Here is a 13,994-nt window from a genome sequence, read left to right as displayed (position 1 = left end):
CTGAAAAATGGACCTGTGCACGTCCAATACATGTGCCTACAACAGCACAGGCCATTTTTCAGTGCACCTTAGTAAAAGTACCTTATAGTTCTCTGGAAACTGTTCATGGACTACCACTAGCCACCCCTCCATTTCTATTTGTGTGTCTTGTGCAATCCTACTCCTGGCTCTTCAGCTGTGAACACAGAACCGAAATATTTGTTGTGCAATTCTGCCTCGTCTCTGTCAGCTTCTGCATATTCCTCCCCTTCGCCTTTGACTCTCACAATGCCACTTTTGCACTTCCTCCTATCACTAATATATCTACAATATGTCGTCTTCCCCCCACGAAGCATGAGTTATGTCAGAAGTGATCCCTAGCCGACAAAGTTTGAAATGAGTATTTCATAAGTATTTGAATTTATAACTTTGAAGTTGAATTAAAAAATTTCACAAGTAAAAATGAACAGACCAATAAAGAAGGAGGTGCATCAGTCTCACTAGCGATGAGTATATGGAACGCCACTGATGAGGCCTCTTAAATGGTATGCCTATTTTGGGAACTAGAGCTTTACATTAAAGTGGCATTATATAAAATAAGCAGGTGCATAAGTAGGTAAGCATCGTCATGCTGGGACAGACCAAGGGTCCATCGAGCCCAGCACCCTGTCACCGACAGCGGCCAAAAGAACAAGCAATTTGTCCTGCCCCTCCTAGAAATAGTGTATTATTCCCTTGTCCATTCAATAACATTCTATGGCCTTTTCCTCCATGAAGCCGTCCAACCTTTTTTTGAAGTCCGCTATGTTAACCGCCTTAACCACTTTTTCCGGCAGCGAATTCCAGAGTTTAACTATGCGTTGAGTGAAGAAATATTTCCTCCGATTCGTTTTAAATGTACCACACTGCAGCTTCATCGCATGCCCCCTTGTCCTAGTATTTTTGGAAAGCGTAAACAGACGCTCCACATCGACCAGTACACACAATCCCCCAAATTCTATATATTAAAAAAAACGGCATGCAAATTGGAGTGGAGGAGCAGCCTAAGGGTCAGTGCAGTGACTGTTCCTGCTGCTGTTGTATTGTTTTTGTTGTGTGCAATGTATCCAGATTAAACCCTGAGAGACGCTGTTTTCCTCTTTTGGCGCTGGTTTCTGGGTACTGTTGATGCTATGCGCAATGCTGTTCACATTTGAAAATAAACTTAAAAAAAAATAAGAGAGATCCTGGGGAAGAGGCTTTGATTCCCACTGCAGCTCCCTTTGACCCTGCGTAAGTCACTTAACCCTCCGTTGCCCCAGGTACAAAAGACACCTTAGATTGTGAGCCCAGTAGTACCTGTATATAATGTGTCCAGAACTGCGCACATCTAGTAGCGCTACAGAAATTACTAGTAGTACTAGTAAATTTGTGCATGCAGTTATAGGATAAGGTCAGTTGCCTGTGCAGTTTTTTTTATAATAATTGACTGTTAATTGGCATCAATTTGTAGTTTCACACTGAGCTACCCTTAGTTGCTATTCTATAACCTAGATGCTTAAATTCTAGGGTGCACATCTTCAAAGGGGGCATTGACATGTGATGGGCATGGGCAGGTTAGGGATGTGCCCAGAATATGCATTTCTAGGTTGCAGAATACCGGCATTTACACATGCATTTGTTACATTTAGGCACCCCTTGAGCTGGCATAAGTGGGCAACTAAATGGGCGTGAATAAATGCAGACTTGAGTCGCTATTCTGCAACCGAAAGTCCATGCATACTTATTTTTATAGAATAGCTGTTTAGTGTGCACTTTCCCGGAGCCTAAATATGTGCGCCTTGAACAGAAACTACCCCAATGGGGGTAATTCTATAACTCAGTGTGTGTGTCCTAAAGAAGCTACAAACCGTCCAAAACACAGCAGCTCGACTCATCTATGGAGTGTCAAAGTTCACCAGTTCCAGCCCACTTCGCGAGAAATTACATTGGCTTCCTGTACAAGAACGTATAACTTTTAAATTCTGTGCCCTAGTCCACAAGATTCTCTATGGAGCAGCCCCTGCGTACATGGATGCCCTTGTCCACTTACCACCAAGAAACTCACTCAGAACTGTCCGTTCTTACTTAACCCTCCATTACCCTGCGTGTTCTAGGCTGAAGTATAAAACCACGTATGCTTCCACCTTTGCCTACATCGGTACTCATTTGTGGAATGCCCTACCAAAATCAGTGAAAACGGTTCAGGACCATCTGACTTTTAGGAAGTCGCTTAAGACCTGCTTATTTGAGCAAGCGTACCCCAAAGATCCTGTCCAGCCTCACTGACCTCAGGATGCTGCCATTATGGACTGACCCATTTCTTTATCCTTACCTCTCTGCCCTGCTTACCCCTTTCCATTTATTGTACCCTGTCTATTTGTTCTTCAAATGTTGTAAGCCACATTGAGCCTGCCAAAGGTGGGAAATTGTGGGATATAAGCACTGTCAAATATATATATATATATAATAATAAAACTCACCCTCAACGTTCTGAGGACACTGGCGTCACTCGTCACTGTCAGGTCCTCCGGGCACTTCCTTCCGGTTCGAAGCCTTCGTGGTGGTGAAGCCACCAAAAACACTGTGTTGGGGCCCCGCCCTCACATCAAACGTGATGACGTCGAGGGCGGAGCAATGTCAGCAGATTGAAGGTGGCGTGCCGAGGTCCGCAACAATGGCGGACGAACGCCGACAGGGTGAGTGGGGGGGGGAGGTCCGGAAGGAAACCGTGCTAGCGCCCGTTTCATTGCCGCAAGAAACGGGCACGTTTTACTAGTGTGTATATATATATATATATATATATATATATATATATATATATAATAATTATTTGCATGTTCTATAAAGGAAAATAGGTGCCTGCTTTCCTTTATAGAATAGTTGCATAACCGGGTATATACATGCATATTCGCTCAGGTGTGAGCCCAGCCATAGAGCTCGCATGTGTGTGTGTCTAACTTCTGATGATGCATTCATAATTTACAATATTCTATAAGTCATCCCCAGATTCTATATCACGCACCCTTTGGCGTGGATTCTATAGCAATGCATGTTACATGACAAACAATAATGAGCACTGATTAGAATTTAGGCGCGCAAGTCACTAAGCATATTCTGTAAAGATGTGCGTTGAACTTCTAACGCATGCAGGCAAAAAGGGGCACGGTTATAGGTGGGGAAATGGGTGTTTCATGGGAGTTCTGAAATTTATGTGCCTAGTTATAGAATATGGCCCAGTGCGCCTAAATCTACACACTGGGATTTATTCCACATTTTCGTTGGCGTAAATGGATACGCGTAGATTTTTTAGGCACCTTATATAGCCTCCCCCTACGTGCTTAAATGGGTTCACTACCAAGGCCACTTGTAAAATCATTGCTACAGCAGATATGCATAAATTTACAGAATAGGGCATAGGTGTATGGCCTGTAAATGTAGGAGCTCAGATTATAGAATTACTATGGTACACTGCATGCACGCATTTTATACCTTTTTCAGAGCAGGTGTAAATTTAATGTATGGACATTGGTGCACATAAGTACATAATTACTGCCATACTGGGAAAGACCAAAGGTCCATCAAGCCCAGCATCCTGTTTCCAACAGTGGCCAATCCAGGTTATAAGTACCTGGCAAGATCCCCCCCCCCCAAAAGTACAAAACATATTCTATACTGCTTATCCCAGAAATAGTGGATTTTCCCCAAGTCCATTTAGGAAGCTGGCCAAACCTTTTTTTAAACTCCGCTAAGCTAACCACCTTTACCACATTCTCTGGCAACAATGGTGGTGGATCTGGGAGTCTATTTGGTAAAGGTACATAGACATTTAGGTTGTCTTCCTAAAATAGGCACATTTTAGGACTTGTCACATTGACATCCTTTTATAAAACTACTTCCCACAAGGGCAGTTACCAAAGGTTATTCACGGTATCTTATTCACAACATGGGTCCTTTTACCAGCCTAGGGAAAAGGATGGGGTTAGGCAGAGGGAAGGGAAGTACATGCACGGGGCATTTTGAAAATCTTGTGCATATTTTCGTGGCTATTCTAGTAAATGAGCTTAATTGCATCCTAGCGTAGGTCATTCCCACGTGCTAAGTCTATTTCTAATGCAGCCATAAAATAGCCATTTTTCTGTTTGTTTCATTTCTGGCTGACTACACATAGGGGCGCCTAAAAACTTGGAACCAGAAAAACCCACTGAGCACTGTTATATAAGCCGTGCCTAAAGCATTTAAATGTAGGGGATTGTGCTTACATTTAGGCGCATCCATTTGCACCACCCAATTTCAGCTCTGGCCCGCCCACCCACTTTTCTTCCAGGCCCGCACCAGCCCCAGCTCCCATTGCCGGCCACTGCTGCTTTTCCTGTTGAGCAGCAGGGCCGGCGCTACAAAAAGAAGCGCTCAGCTGACTGAGCTGAGCGCCAATGCTAACGCCGCAAAAAAATGTTTAAAAAAAGCGCGGCACCGCAGGCAGCCTCGAAGCATTGGCTGCTGGCTCTGCAGGCTCTGCAGGCTCCTCCCGTCTCTTACGTCACTGCCCCTGGGGCAGTGACGTAAGAGACGGGAGGAGCCTGCAGAGCCTGCAGAGCCAGCAGCCAATGCTTCGAGGCTGCCTGCGGTGCCGTGCTTTTTATTAAACATTTTTTTGCGGCGTTAGCATTGGCACTCAGCTCAGTCAGCTGAGCGCTTCTTCTTTTTGTAGCGCCGGCCCTGCTGCTCAACAGGAAAAGCAGCAGTGGCCGGCAATGGGAGCTGGGGCTGGCGGGCCTGAATCGAGTGGGCCTGAATCGGGAGAGGGAAAACGGATGACAGGATGGGGAGAAAGAGGGAAAACGGAAGGATGGGGAGAGAAAGAGGGATAAACAGATGAAAGGATGGCAGAGAGAGGGAAAACGGGAGAGAGAGAGGGAAAACAGACAGAAGGATGGAAGAGAGAGAGAGAAAATGGAAGGATGGGGAGAGAAAGAGGGAAAACAAATGGAAGGATGGCAGAGAAAGAGGGAAAACAGATGGAAGGATGGGGAGAGAAAGAGGGAAAACAGATGGAAGGATGGGGAGAGAAAGAGGGAAAACAGATGGAAGGATGGGGAGAGAAAGAGGGAAAACAGATGGAAGGATGGGGAGAGAAAGAGGGAAAACAGACGGAAGGATGGCAGAGAAAGAGGGAAAACGGAAGGATGGGGAGAGAAAGAGGGGAGATGGATGAAAGGATGCAGAGAGAAAGGAGAGAGACTGGAAGGATGTGGAAAGAGAAGGGACACTGAACAGAAAAGGGTAGAGAGACACTGGTTAGAAGGAGGGAGAGAGACATTAGATGGAAGGATCAGGAGAGAGGGTAGATAAGTGGAAGGATGGGGAGAGAAAGAGAGGAGACGCTGGATGGAAGGGTAGGGAGAAAGAGGTGACACTGGATGGAAGGATGCAGAAAGAAAGAGGGGAGACTATTGGAAGGATGGGGAGAGCTGCTGCATGGAAAAGGGGAGTAGTGAAAGATTGGAGAATAAGAGGAAGGGGCATCGGGAGAACATGGGTGAGAAAAAGATGAAAAGCCATAAGTAGATGAAGGAAATTAAAGAATGGATAGTAAGAATGAATTAAATCTGGACACAGAGAGAGGCAGAAAAATATTGAAGAAAGCAAAGAAAAAGGAGAGAAAAATGACAAATGGCCAGGAAACCCTGGCAGAAGAGTTAAGCGAAAACGAAGGAAAGCGGAATCTAGAGACTGGGAGCAACACAATGAGAAAAAGTAAATGGCCATACAACAAAGGTAAAGAAAATAATTTTATTTTTAATTTAGGATAAAGTAATATGGTGTTAATAAAGTTTCAGAGACCAATACTTCCTTCCTTAGGTCAGGAGAGGATACCGTAACAGCATTATACTGACCTGAGGCAGGAGGTTTTGGCCTCTGAAAGCTCACTGAAAAGGATTAGGCTATTAAATAAATTGTCTGAAATCGGATGCACTGAAAAGCAGCACTTTACCCTGAGTGACAAATGCATCTGAGTGTGACTAAATTTTGCTGGTGGGGGGTGGGGTAGAGAGAAAAATTTGTGCCCACCCACTTTGGGTTCAGGCCCACCCAAAATTGGCAGTCTGGCTACGCCACTGAATTGTGCATGAAACTTAAATCCATGTCCATGCTCCGCCCCACCCATAACCCTCCCATTTCTGTGCCCCTTTTTCCAGGATGTGCTTAAAATTTAGGCACATACATCTTGATTCTAATTACTGATTAATTGCTTGTTAAAATGACAATTAGCACTAATTGGTTGGCTAATTATTTAAGATGTGCACGTACATCTTGAGGCACCTTTTATAGAATTAGGGGGAGGATGTTTATATATTAAAGTTTCTCCAATAGAAACTTTCAAAGGCTATGAAAAACTTGCAGGGTTACCATAGCACAAATACAGCCTCGCAAAGGTGGTTTTCAAATCCATATTTACTAGATCACATAATCAATACGATGCCTTACAGATAATTCATTGAAGAATGGGGTCTGTTTTGTGCTTATTTTCTGCAGGAAGCAGCTGATGTCTCTGGCTGCAAGATGAGTTCTGCTGCACTGGTTGAGTGTTTAAGGATGAAAACTGAAGAAGAGATGCTTAACATTTCTACCAGCCTGGTAGGTACAGTTCTGGTTCATAAGAACTAGGAATCTACAGGGCAGGATTCACTCTTTGGTGTGCCCTAGGCAGACAAGTGTATTGGCCCCTCCCCCTTATCATAATGCAAATACATGTTTCTTTATGTGCTTACCACACCAGTCCAGAACCTCTTGGTTGTGTCTGTTGACTTGTGGATGAAGACAGAGGAAAAAAAGAAGTCCTGCATGCTTCACCTCACAAAGGCACCGTGCAGCATCAGATAATTAGTATTTCTCTGTCTCCAGCAAATGGTGATGGACAGACTGTGCAGCCTCTAGACTAGTTACTGAAGCAGCTCCTGACTAATCAATTGAAACTGAACCAGGAGCAGGGATGATTCTCAGATACTCAGGACTCTGAATTTGTGCACCCCCCCCCCCCCCCCCCCCCAATACTGTGATTGAAAAGGTTCTCTCTGACATTTCATCCATGTGTAGTCCACCTTCTCTATGTGGATCACTATGAGGGGGATAATTGAACGGCACCGGCCATCTCCGAGGATGGCGCCGCGAAGGGGCAGAGCCAACCGTATTTTCGAAAAAGATGGTCGGCCATCTTTTTTTCCGATAATATGGTTGGGCCGGACAAATGTCAGAGATGGCCGAGTTTCAGATGGTCGGCCTCGGATTTTGCCCATAATGGAAACCGAAGCCGGCGATCTCAAACCCGACCAAATCCAAGGCATTTGGTCGTGGGAGGGGCCAGGATTCATAGTGCACTAGTCCCACTCACATGCCAGGACACCAACCGGGCACCCTAGGGGGCACTTCTAAAAAGTAAAAAAAATAAATAAAAATAGCTCCCAGGTGCATAGCTCCCTTACCTTGGGTGCTGAGCCCCCCAAAACCCACTCCCCACAACTATACACCACTACCATAGCCCTAAGGGGTGAAGGGGCAGCTACATGTGGATACAGTAGGTTTTGGGGGGGGGGGGGTTGGAGGGCTCCTATTTACCTCCACAAGTGTAAAAGGTAGGGGGGATGGGCCTGGGTCCGCCTGCCTGAAGTCCACTGCACCCACTAAAATTGCTCCAGGGACCTGTATACTGCTGCGATGGACTTGAGTATGACATTTAAGGCTGGCATAGAGGCTGGCAAAAAAAGTTTTGAAAGTTGTTTTTTTGAGGGTGGGAGGGGGTTAGTGACCACTGGGGGCGTCGGGAGGTGATCTCCGATTCCCTCCGGTGGTCATCTGGTCAGTTCGGGCACTTTTTGGGGACTTGGACCTGGAAAAAAAGGGTCCAAATAAAGCAGACCAAATTCTCGTGAAGGCCGGCTTTCTTTTTTCCATTATCAGGTGAAGCCGGCCATCTCAACGCACGTCCCCGTCCCGCCTTCGCTACCATGCCGGCACGCCCCCTTGAACTTTCGCCGGCCCCACGACGGAATGCAGTTGAAGCCGGCCAAAATCTGCTTTCGATTAAACCGATTTGGCCGACTTCAGGAGATCACCGGCCATCTCCCAATTTGTGTCGGAAGATGGTCGGCGATCTCTTTCGAAAATCAGGCCCTATGCCACTCATTTTCAAAGTGCATAGGCATAAAATAGGGCCAGATAGTTTAGTACCCTTTAATGGGCAAATAATGTGACTTAAAGCCCTAGCACAACTTAATAACTTTCTTCTTTAGAGTCCATATTATGTGATATTTATATTAGGCCTTCTTAAAAATAATCTATCAAGATGCTCTTTAATAATTTAACAATAGTGAATGTGGATCATTAAGCATGCTAAAGATAAGCTTTTGGTGTGCTTGTGCGTTGCACCAGGCTCCAATGTCTTGATGTTTGGTTTTATTAACCTGTTTTAGTTTTACTTTCTCTTACTTTTTTACTTTATTTCATTATGATGTTGCAAACTACTCTGTTATTTGTTAGTAAACTAAGCCCTTTTACTAAGCCATAGGAGGCATGTCTGTGGGCGTAGAGTAGCTTTGCCTTTGCTAATTGGGTAGCGCGGGCACATTACTGCGCACTATCTGATTAGTGCAAGAGCAGTGTGGGAGCCCTTACCGCTATTAAAAATAAGCCAACCGCAGCTATTTTTTTGTTGTGATAGAAAGTGGCCAGAATGCATGGCAAACCCACACGCTAACTGCTGCACTGGCCACTTTCTAGCGCACTTTAGTAAAAAGACCCCTAAGCGATTTAATTTAGGCCAGCAAAATGGCTGTCATAATTTAGCTAAATGTATAGAGGATGAATAAGTATTCTTGACATATATTCAGTGTTGCTACTTATCTTTAGTAGCTCTGATCATGGGTGGACTGACCACACAGGCAACCAGGCAGTGCCCGAGGGCCCAGAAACTCTAGGGGGCCCAGAGGATACCTCTCCCCCGACACATTAAAGACCCCTGTATCTCAGTGGGCCCTCCCTAGGGTTACCATATGGCTCCAGAAAAAGGAGGTCAGATTGAGCCAGTCTAGGTTTTACTTCTATTGCTTTTAATGGAAGCCAAACCCAGACTGGATCAGTGTCCTCCTTTTTCTGGAGCCATATGGTATCTCTAGCCCTCCCCAATCCCAACTTGAAGGGCCATGGTGGTCTAGTGGCCTCTTTGGGGACAAGAAAGAACCCCACTCTTTCCTGCCCACTGCTCTGCCTGGCATCACTGTGTTTTCAAAATGGCTGCTAAAACTTCCTGTAGCCATGAGAAGTCTTGGCAGCCATTTTGAAAACATGGTGGTGCTGGGCAGAGTAGCAGCAGTGGGTAGGAAAGAGTGGAATTCTTTCCTTCTCCTGACGAAGACACTAGACCACTAGGGACTTTCAAGTAGAGAGCTGCACGGCTTCCGTCCCCACGGGAATCCCGCGGAACCCGCGGGATTCCCGCGGGGACGGAGGCAGTTCCTGCGGGGTTCCCGCGGGGATGGAAGCAGTTCTGCGGGGTTCCCGCGGGGATGGAACCAGTTCTGTGGGCTTCCTGTGGAAGTGTAAGCTGCACCTGCACCAGCCTCTCATCTACCGAATACCAATTTATTTGAGTGCTGTCTCCTCCTCCTCTTCTTCCTTGATTTAACAGCATAAATGTGGAAAGTCTTCCATTAAGGAGGTGGTAGAGTCACAAATGATGACGGAATTCAAAAAGGCGTGGGATGAACACAGAGGATCTCTAATTAGAAAATGGAAGTTATATAAAAGCTAACCTTAAATGGCTGCATGTGTGTGGATGTGTCAAGTGACGCTTAGATGGCGACTCTGGCTGTGATGAACTAGGGCTGATACCTGGCAGACTTGTATGTTCTGTGTCTCATACATAGCAATCTGGTGTAGGATGGGCTGGAAAGGGCTTAGACAGCAACTTCAGTGGCTGGAACATGAGGACAGTGCTGGACAGACTTTTACGGTCTGTGTCTCACAAATGAGAACATGAATAGGCTGGAGTGGGCTTCGATGGCAACTCCAGCAGTTGGAACATAAGGATGGGGCCAGATAGACTCCTGTGGTCTTTGTTCTAGAAACACGAAAGAAAGACCATAATCAAGTATATAATATCACACTCATTGATTTAATGATGAATTGATCATGAGTGTGACTATTGGGCAGAGTGGATGGACCGTTCAGTTCTATTTGCTGTCACTTACTATGTTACTATTAATCCTCTTTGCTCCCAGGCTGGTGCACAGACCTCAGCTCTGACACAGGCACGAGAATCAGATGTCACCTGACCTACTGGCGCGTGCATGTGGTGGCCTCTCAGCACACAATCCCAGTGAATCAGAGACAAATCTTACATGTGCGCACCAGAGTGTTCCAAGTTCCAACTTCCGGTCCGTCCTTGCCTACAGTGCTGTGGCTCAAATCCAGAAAGGGAGCTGACTGGAACTTTCTTTTATGTACTATTAAATTCTTACGGGGATGGGTTAAATTCTTGCGGGGACGGGTGGGGACGGGTTGGGATGGTTTAAATTTTTGCGGGGATGGGTGGGGACGGGTAAGATTCCAGCGGGGATGGGTGGGGACGGGTAAGATTCCAGCAGGGATGGGCGGGGATGGGTAGGATTTCTGTCCCCGTGCAACTCTCTACTTTCAAGGTAGGACTAGGGAGTACTCACTGAGGCTCAGGAGGCTATAATGTGCAGGGAGGTTGCTGGGAGCAAAGGTGGGGGACTGTAGTATGTGGGAGGGAAGCAGCAGCTGCACTGGGGCTGTAGCATGCGGGAGGGGGTGGGGGAAGCAGCCAGGGGGGTCCAATGACCTTTACTACCCAAGGGCCCAGACCACTGCTAGTCCACTCCAGGCTCTGATAATACAAATTCTTTCAAATGCCATGACTCACTGCCAGATTTTAATATTGATCCAATTTTTCAAATGAAAACATATAAAAATGTTAGCATAAAAAATTTACTTTGGGTATATTCAAATTATGCGCAAGTATGCAACCAAATTAATTTTGTAAACCTTGCTGCAGAATCTTTCCCTAACCTGAAGCAGTTGATATGTTTCCAGCACTGGATTTTCTCTAAATCTTCTGTGACACTAGTGCTGGTTCATGTGCCGAGAGAGAGATTATTATGACCATTCTGCAATTGAATACAGCTAGGGATCTGCAGTGCCATTTTAAACTTTGGCACTCATGGGCAGTTCATCTGGGGCATCACTCCTGTCACAGCCACTGGTTTAGGAGGGAGGAGGATTGGGAGATGTATTGTGCCATGGAAGATCATAAGGCGGGGGGGGGGGGGGGGGGGGACGGACCGTGGGTTGTTTTGCACCTGTCCATGCATTTAGACCCTTGCTAATCCTTTCTGCTAGAGAAGGAATTGACTCATAACCTGCTGCATTTTCTTCTTTCAGAAAACTGTTCGGTTCCATTTTGTTATGGATGGTGTCGTTCTTCGAAAGAGCCCTAAAGAGCTACTGGCAAATAAAGAAGTCAACCCTGTCCCCTGTATATTTGGAGTTAATACTGATGAATTTGGCTGGCTACTTTCAAGCGTAAGACTATACAAGACTTTTCGTATCACAAACATATATTAAAAGGCATTATTAAATGTGGAGATTTCTATTTACAGGCATAAATAGAGCTATTTTAGTTCAACTGGCAAATTCCCCACCTGGATCTCAAAGAGTTCTTCCATACCCACCTCCTTTGCTAATCTTTTCATGTAAGAGAATATGCGGGTGTCACGTCTGTGGTCGTGACCCTTCTCAGGCTCACCTTATTTCTGGCAGTCAGCTTCTGAGCTGGCTTCTGTCTGGTCTTCCTGAGTTAGTTCTGTCTCTGTCCCTGTGTGTTGGCTGCTTCCAGCATGGCTCTGAGTGCTCTACTATACTGCACCTGTGTGTATTAGGCCTCTCTGTGTTTCAGTATGCTTTCTGCCTGTGTTTTGGTTTGTGTTCCTCTTGCCCGCTGGTGGCCAGACCTGGTGGCTGCATTGGATTGTCTGTGTGCTGTTTCCAGTTCCAGACTTCAGCCCAGTCCAGTCTGGATCTTCCGGCCTGCCAGACTTGCTTGTCTTGTTTGAGCCTGCACAGCACCTGTAGTTGCCTGGTGATTGCTGCAGCTGAGCCTGCACAGCACCCGTAGCTGCCTGGTGATTGCTGCAGCTGTGAATCTCAGCTGCTGCTGGGCATATTAGCCATTTGGAGACTCTCTGCTTTGCCTTTGCATTGCCTAAGGCCCTGGTATGTTGGGGTGCTGCTGCACTTCTGCCTAGTCCAGTTTATAGTCTGTATTCTTGCCTGATTCTAATTTAGTCTTTGTGTAGCTTCTTGTACTGTATTGCTTGTTTCCCAGTATTGTTTCTTGTTTGTATGTCTTTGTCTAGTTCTAGGTTGTCTGTGTTTCTTGTTCAGTGGCTGCCTGGCAGCTTTCAGTCCTGTCCCTTATCTTTTGTTACAAGAAATTATTTATCTTGGGGAAAAGAGCTCTAGAGCACTCGCTACTGTTTATAATTTAAGAGCAGGCGCTGTATTTATAAGTTTTAGGATATTAATTTCTCCACCAATCACCAAAGGTGATAATTGCAATAAATTAAATAAATTAAGTATATATAAAAGATACCATATACTCAGAACACAAAGAGACCGTATTTTTAGCTTCAAAAAGGTTGATTTAATATACAAATGCACACGAGAGGTAGGTTTTTTTAAAAGATCTTTACAGATAATCTGTGCTTAAGTAAAGTAGCAGGTCTAGATCAAAAGTTATGTTACTTACAAGTCCTTGTTACATAGTATGAACAGCATGAGGTAAGCACATGTTTGCAGAACATGAGGTAAGCACATAGCAGGCAGGTGGCTACAGGTCCCAGGAAGAGAAGAATCTGTGTTGCAGTTGAAGGGAAGCATCATCTGCTTGTCTGGACCAGCTTCTATCTTTTATACTCTTGCAAGCTGCAGGAAGACATGCCATGTGTATCTCTGTCTTGGTTTCCTGGTTTGCACACGACCCTTGGGCATTTGCAAAGCATTGTGGTATCTTGGTCTCATGTCTTATGATATCACAAGACTTGCTGTCTGGATTTTGCTGACAAATGGTCTTTTGATGTGAAAAGGCTTCCTGCTCAGTCTCTGGAGCAGATACACATTATAAGTCCTTCCTTTCTGCACATGTCTGAAAGCTGATGGGAGGGGGCAGGTATACATATCTGAGGTAACTACCAAATGGTTTGACAAGCAAATGTCTTGTTTATGGTTTTCCCCTCTGAAGTCTTTGTTAATAGCTGGAGTTATGCCTTTTCCAGACTATCTGTCTGCTGGTGGAGATGTCTATGAGGCATATTTTCAAAGCACTTTGGGAGGCTAAGTGCCATAGATTTCTATGGAACTTTGGGAGGCTAAGTGCTTTGAAAATAAGCCTCTATGTGATTCTTCAAGTATCCACCTTAGTCATGCTTTTGTTCAGTCTTTTTAGGTGGGAGGGCAGAGAGAGTTTTATTTCTCTTTGAAGCACAGTACCCCTTTGTCTCTGTTAAGTGTTTGTAATTGACTAGTCCTGCTATCAGAAGTTCCCAAGGAAAAGTTGAAAAGGAAAAGTTGAAAGAAGGTATTGAAATGCAGTTTCAATACATCTTTTAAAAGCTGCATTTTTATATATACATAAAATCAATAACTCTGAATTCTGACAATTGGCTTATACCATAACATTCCCTCTCTTGGTTCCGAGATACAATAAATTTTTAATATATTGGAATGAGGAACCATAAAAACTATAAAAGCTAAAATTAAAAACTCTAACCTAGTACAGTAGCATAATTTCAAAAAGAACAGTAGCAAAGATACTAAACTGTTTACATGGGCATGTGTATTGGGAGAGGTGACTCTTTTAATAGTGGACATTGAACAGACTGGATGGACCGTGCAGGTCTTCTCCTGTGGTCATCTACTAT

At 45.1% G+C, this 13,994-nt stretch overlaps 1 protein-coding gene across 1 annotated transcript in view; it reads left to right on the top strand.

The window, feature by feature from the left end:
- LOC115470860 (fatty acyl-CoA hydrolase precursor, medium chain-like) overlaps positions 1 to 13,994 on the top strand; it is a 105,606-nt gene that overhangs the window by 63,146 nt on the left and 28,466 nt on the right. The window contains exons 7-8 of the mRNA XM_030204448.1: positions 6,535 to 6,636; positions 11,458 to 11,598. Coding sequence (XP_030060308.1) covers positions 6,535 to 6,636; positions 11,458 to 11,598 — 243 coding nt within the window. The remainder of the gene's footprint in view (positions 1 to 6,534; positions 6,637 to 11,457; positions 11,599 to 13,994) is intronic.

Source organism: Microcaecilia unicolor, chromosome 5 (genome assembly GCF_901765095.1).
Source record: "Microcaecilia unicolor chromosome 5, aMicUni1.1, whole genome shotgun sequence".
Taxonomy (NCBI): domain Eukaryota; kingdom Metazoa; phylum Chordata; class Amphibia; order Gymnophiona; family Siphonopidae; genus Microcaecilia; species Microcaecilia unicolor.
This window is presented reverse-complemented; position numbering and strand designations above follow the sequence as displayed.